This window comes from Mandrillus leucophaeus, unplaced genomic scaffold (genome assembly GCF_000951045.1).
Source record: "Mandrillus leucophaeus isolate KB7577 unplaced genomic scaffold, Mleu.le_1.0 Scaffold227, whole genome shotgun sequence".
NCBI classification, from domain to species: Eukaryota; Metazoa; Chordata; class Mammalia; order Primates; family Cercopithecidae; genus Mandrillus; species Mandrillus leucophaeus.
In genome coordinates this window covers 3,181,720-3,186,939 of record NW_012102332.1, presented here as the reverse complement: position 1 = coordinate 3,186,939, position 5,220 = coordinate 3,181,720, and the positions used below count along the sequence as shown (strand labels likewise).

Here is a 5,220-nt window from a genome sequence, read left to right as displayed (position 1 = left end):
ACGCCATTCTCCTGCCTCAGCCTCCCGAGTAGCTGGGACTACAGGCGCCCGCTACCTCGCCCAGCTAGTTGTTTTTTTTTTTTTGTATTTTTTAGTGGAGACGGGGTTTCACCGTGTTAGCCAGGATGGTCTTGATCTTATGACCTCGTGATCCGCCCGCCTCGGCTTCCCAAAGTCCTGGGATTACAGGCGTGAGCCACCGCGCCCGGCCATGAGTGACTTTCTCAATGGAACATGTTGTTAGGCGACTCTAGGTCTTACTGAAGTGTTCTGTGTAAGTGGTTAAATCTTTCTGTGACCCTGCTTTGGCTGGGATAGGGCGTGCTTCACCTCATCACTAGCAGCTCGAGAGGAAGTCCAGACTTCCCACTTTGCCTAGAGGCCCCTGGTTACTGTGAGGCAGAGGTGGGAGTTCTGACTCCCCAGTAGTGTCCATGGTTTGTGCATGTTCTCACCCACTGTTTCAGAGCATGCATAACTGATGGACTGGGCAGTCAGGATTGCGACGGAATAAGCGGGAAGGTGTCAGGGAGAAGGGCACGGGGGTGCTCAAGGGCAGAGCTGCGCTCTTAGAGCTTTGGGGTTGTTTCTGAGCTCCGCAGCCAAGCAGAAGGGAGATGTATTATTTAAAAGTGGAAATACAGGGAGTCTTCAGGAAGGGCTTGGCCCTTGAAGTGCTGGGCCAGCCTCCTTGCCTGAAGGGTGGCTCGGTGGGGATGCCCAGAGAAGGGCAGGGGCACTGCTTTACCTGTCAGTCTTTCGCTTCTTCATCTTGAGCCCAGTGTGCAATTCAGTATTCTTCATGTATTTTTTTTATTTTTTTGTGCATTTTTTATCAAGAGGTTTATATATTATTAAATCATGTAAAAGCAGTATGTAGTTTTTGATAAAGCAACTGAATAACTCTTAAATGTGCTTAAAAATAAGATTGTGATATATATAAGATGATACAGATTAAATCAAGTCTGCTGAGTTATGCTGTGCTTTAACAAATGGCTATGTGAAATAATTTTAACATTTTTTCTGTAAAAATTAAATAAGCATATCCAAACATGGAATATCACATGATTTAATTATAAGCCAGCAGTAGAATTTAGTAAATTCAAGCAGAACACGTGTACTGTTATCATAATCATGTAGTTTTAAATAACTATTAGCTCTTAGCTGCAAAGCTCCAGGTCTCACATCCTACTGCTGGTGCTGGGCACAGTATGCGCCATCTTGTGCCTTTCTAGGGAGTGGTGAGATGTGTCTCTTTAATGCCTTCTGAGGTCCCTACCATCCCGTGGAGAGCATATCCAGGTAATGGGTTGCCGGAAAGGGGAGGCAGCCAGTAGGGGTGTTGCTATTACCTGTAAGGATCCAGGGCTGCCAAGCTGGTGGCTGCTGGTCTCCAGGCTAATAAGTAGCAGACAGGCAAGCACAGAAGAGCCCAGCTCTCACCCCGCCACTGGGAGCTGTGCTGTTATAGGGGATTGGTGGGAGGTAACTTACAATTCCCTATAATGATCTGTATTCTGAGGTAGATGTATGCTTAGTTGAAAGTCCAGAATCCTTTGAATTATTTTCACTCACGTGATCGCCTTCTAGCTACTACTTATAAAACACTTCTTAGTATGGAAATTTTCAAAGATACATAGAAGTAGAGAGAATAATGTAATGAAATATCGCTAGTTAGAATGTGTATTTTAACTGGTTACTTTGTCTTCTTCTAAAACATGTCCATAAATGTGTTTCATGAGTCATGCATGTTGGATAATTTTATCAAGACATCGCTTTTATTTTGAATTTGGTTTTGCAACATGAATATAATGGCTGTTTTTCTCTGTTTAGGAGATGTGCTGCTGAGAAATATTGACTAATATTGACTTCAGAGTTCTGTGTTAGTAACTTTTTTTTTCTTTTTTTTTGGGAGACAGTGTCTCACTCTGTCACCCAGGCTGGAGTGCAGCAACACAGTCTCAGCTCACTGCAACCTCTGCCTCCTGGGTTCAAGCAATTCTCGTGCCTCAGCCTTCTGAGTAGCTGGAATTCCCAGGCATGCACCACCACACCCGGCTAATTTTTGTATTTTTTTTGATAGAGAAGGGGTTTCGTGGCCACATTGGCCAGGATAGTCTCGAACTCCTGACCTCAAGTAATCCACCTGCCTTGGCCTCCCAAAGTGCTGGGATTCCAGGCGTGAGCCACGGCGCCCGGCCAACGTCTTTTGTATGATGTTTCCAGAGAGGCAGCGTGCCATGGTGGCTCAGAGTGGTCTCTGTCATGTGCTGCACTACTCTCTGTGGCCTCGGATAAGTTGCTTAACCACTTAGTGCCTCAGTTTCCTCATCCACAAAATGGATGGACAGCACTGCTTGACCGTGCTGGGTGTGAGGGTTGCCTGAACTCATATGTGTAAACTGGTTAAAACCATTGTTGCCACATGTCATGCCTTCCAGTACCACCTGTTGTCATCATCCATTTTCTCAACGTCACAACCAACGGTGGCCACATTGTCCACAGGGGAGATGTTTTCTTGTCTTGTTTTCTAGATGTGAATGAACTGAAGGAGTGTCTTTCTGTGCTGGTTAAAGAGCAGCAGGCCCTGGCCGTGCAGTCAGCCACCACCACCCTCTCAGCCCTGAGACTCAAGCAGAGGCTGCTGATCTTGGAGCGCTATTTCATTGCCTTGAATAGAACCGTTTTTCAGGAGAATGTCAAAGTTAAGTGGAAAAGCAGCAGCATTTCTCTGCCTCCTGTGGACAAAAAAAGGTAACAATAAAGCAAGAAAGAATCTTGATGCCAGCGAAATATAAAATTCAGACTGTTTTGTTCCAGAAAGTTTAAGGTTTTCAATATAGTGTCTGTCTTCAGCTTCTGAAATTTATTCTTTCCCTTTTCATATGTTTTGTATAATCTGGAGAATGGATTTGCCAATTTGCTCATGTAGTAACAGACCGTACTATGTAATCTGTGTCATTATTTTATTTTATTCAATTAAATTTTCGTTTTTGGAGAGACAACGTCTTGCTGTGTCACCCAGGCTGGGGTGCAGTGGTGTAATCACAGCTCATTGTAACCTTGAACTTCAGGGATCTAGTGATCCTCCCGCCTCGGCCACCTGAGTAGCTGCTACTACAGGCACATGCCACCATGCCTGGCTAAGTGAAAACAATTTGTGTGTGTGTGTGTTTGTGTGTGTGTGTGGAGATGGGGTCTTGCTCCTGGCCTCAGTCTTCCTGCTTCAACCTCTCAGAGTACTGGGATTACAGGCATGAGACACTGTGCCTGGCTCTGTGCCATTATTTTAAAGACATTTTTCTGTCTGTAACTGTGGAAGCCAGCCAAAGCTTTAGATCAGCTCAAGTATAAATTTGAGAATGAGTTCTGAACGTTGTATACTTTTTATTTTGTTTTGCTGCTGGGTAGGAGATGGTCAGATTGTAGTGTTTAGTGCCCAGCTAGTTTAGATGCTTCATGGTTTTCCTTCCTAATGTGATTTTCTTATGCTTTTATTACAAGAGTTGCTTTTGGGCCGGGCACGGTGGCTCACAGCTGTAATCCCAGCACTTTGGGAGGCCAAGGCGGGCGGATCACCTGAGGTTGGGAGTTCGAGATCTGACCAACATGGAGAAACCCTGTGTCTACTAAAAATAAAAAAATTAGCCGTGTTGTGGAGGCACATGCCTGTAGTCCCAGCTACTTGGGAGGCTGAGGCAGGAGAATCGCTTGGTCCCGAGAGGTGGAGGTTGCAGTGAGCGGAGATCACGCCACTGGACTCCAGCTTGGGCAACAAGAATGAAACCCTGTCTCAAAAAGAAAGAAAAAAAAGGTGCTTTTGGGCGTATGAGTTTTAATTTATTGATGCCTGTTAATATATCATAGATTTTCCCTATTTACTAACAGCCACTAGAAAGTTTAAGCTTATGTAAAATTGTACTTTTCCAAAATTAAGCTATCAGACCTTTGTCCTCAGAAGGTTAAACTACAGGATTGCCAGATGAAATTTTTATTTTGTGTAGTTGGGAGTGTTGGCTTTATTTGACTGTGATACGTGACTCCCTGGAGAGCATGTAGATGATACAGGAGGCAGAAAGAAACAAGAGCAAAACCCTGGTCGTCTTGCTCCCCAGAGACAGGAGTGATACTTGTAGCCTTCCTTGTTTTCTTATGTTTTAATTTTTTGTTTTGTTTTCCTTTTTTGTTTCCTTATGTTTAAATATAGTTGAAATCACATTACAGTTGCCTCTCTGTATCTGTGGGTTTCACAAACACACATTCAACCAACTGTGGATCTAAAATATTGGAAGAAAAGCAGTAAAAACCAAAACAACAATACAAAATAAAAATAAAAAACAATACAGTATGACAACGAATTACAGAGCATTTACCTTGTATTAGGTGTTATAGTAATCTAGAGATGGTTTTTCTTATTTGTTTGTTTTGACATGGAGTTCTCACTGTTGCCCAGGGCAGTGGGGCTATCATGGCTCCCTGCAGCCTTGATCTCCTGGGCTCAAGTGATTCTCACACCTCAGCCTCCCAAGTAGCTGGGACTACAGGCGTGTGTCACAATGCCTAGCTAATTTGTATTTTTTGTAGAGCCAGGGACTCACTATGTTGCCCAGGCTGGCCTCTAACTCCTGACCTCGAGGGATCTGCCTGCCTTGGCTTCCCAAAGTGCTGGGATTACAAGCCTGAGTCACCACGCCTGGCCGATTTTTTTGTTTGTTTGTTTAATTTGTATAGATGGGGTTTTGCCATGTTGCCCGGGCTGGTCTTGAACTCCTGGGCTCAGGCGACCCTCCCGCCTCGACCTCCCAGTGTTGGGAGTATAGGTGTGAGCCACTGTGCCTGGCCGAGATGATTTAAATGACACGGGAGGATGTGCACAGTTTATATGCAAATACCACACCATTTTATATCAGGGTCTTGAGCATCCTAGGGTTTTGTTATGGAGCCAGGGTGGGGCAGGCCTGGTCCCAATCCCTTGCAGATACCAAGGGACGACTGTACATGTTGTATTTTTGAAAATAGTTTTAGCGTAAATTAAACCAAGTGACAGATGAGATTCCTACCCATTTGGCAATAGGAGTGCCGTGGTTCTTTCCTTCTTTCCTGACCGGCTGTGATGGTCGTGAATCAGAGTGTCATGTATGGGTGGGCGGTAGGTGCTCAGATTCTCCAAGCACTGTTGTGTGTTTGTCGAATCAAACTGAATTCCCTCAGCTGCAGAAA

At 44.6% G+C, this 5,220-nt stretch overlaps 1 protein-coding gene across 1 annotated transcript in view; it reads left to right on the top strand.

Annotated features, from left to right (window-relative positions):
• Window positions 1–5,220, top strand: part of HERC2 (HECT and RLD domain containing E3 ubiquitin protein ligase 2) — a 227,857-nt gene that overhangs the window by 41,242 nt on the left and 181,395 nt on the right. Inside the window, exon 4 of the mRNA XM_011981498.1 lies at window positions 2,535–2,754. Within this exon, the coding sequence (XP_011836888.1) occupies window positions 2,535–2,754 (220 nt within the window). The remainder of the gene's footprint in view (window positions 1–2,534; window positions 2,755–5,220) is intronic.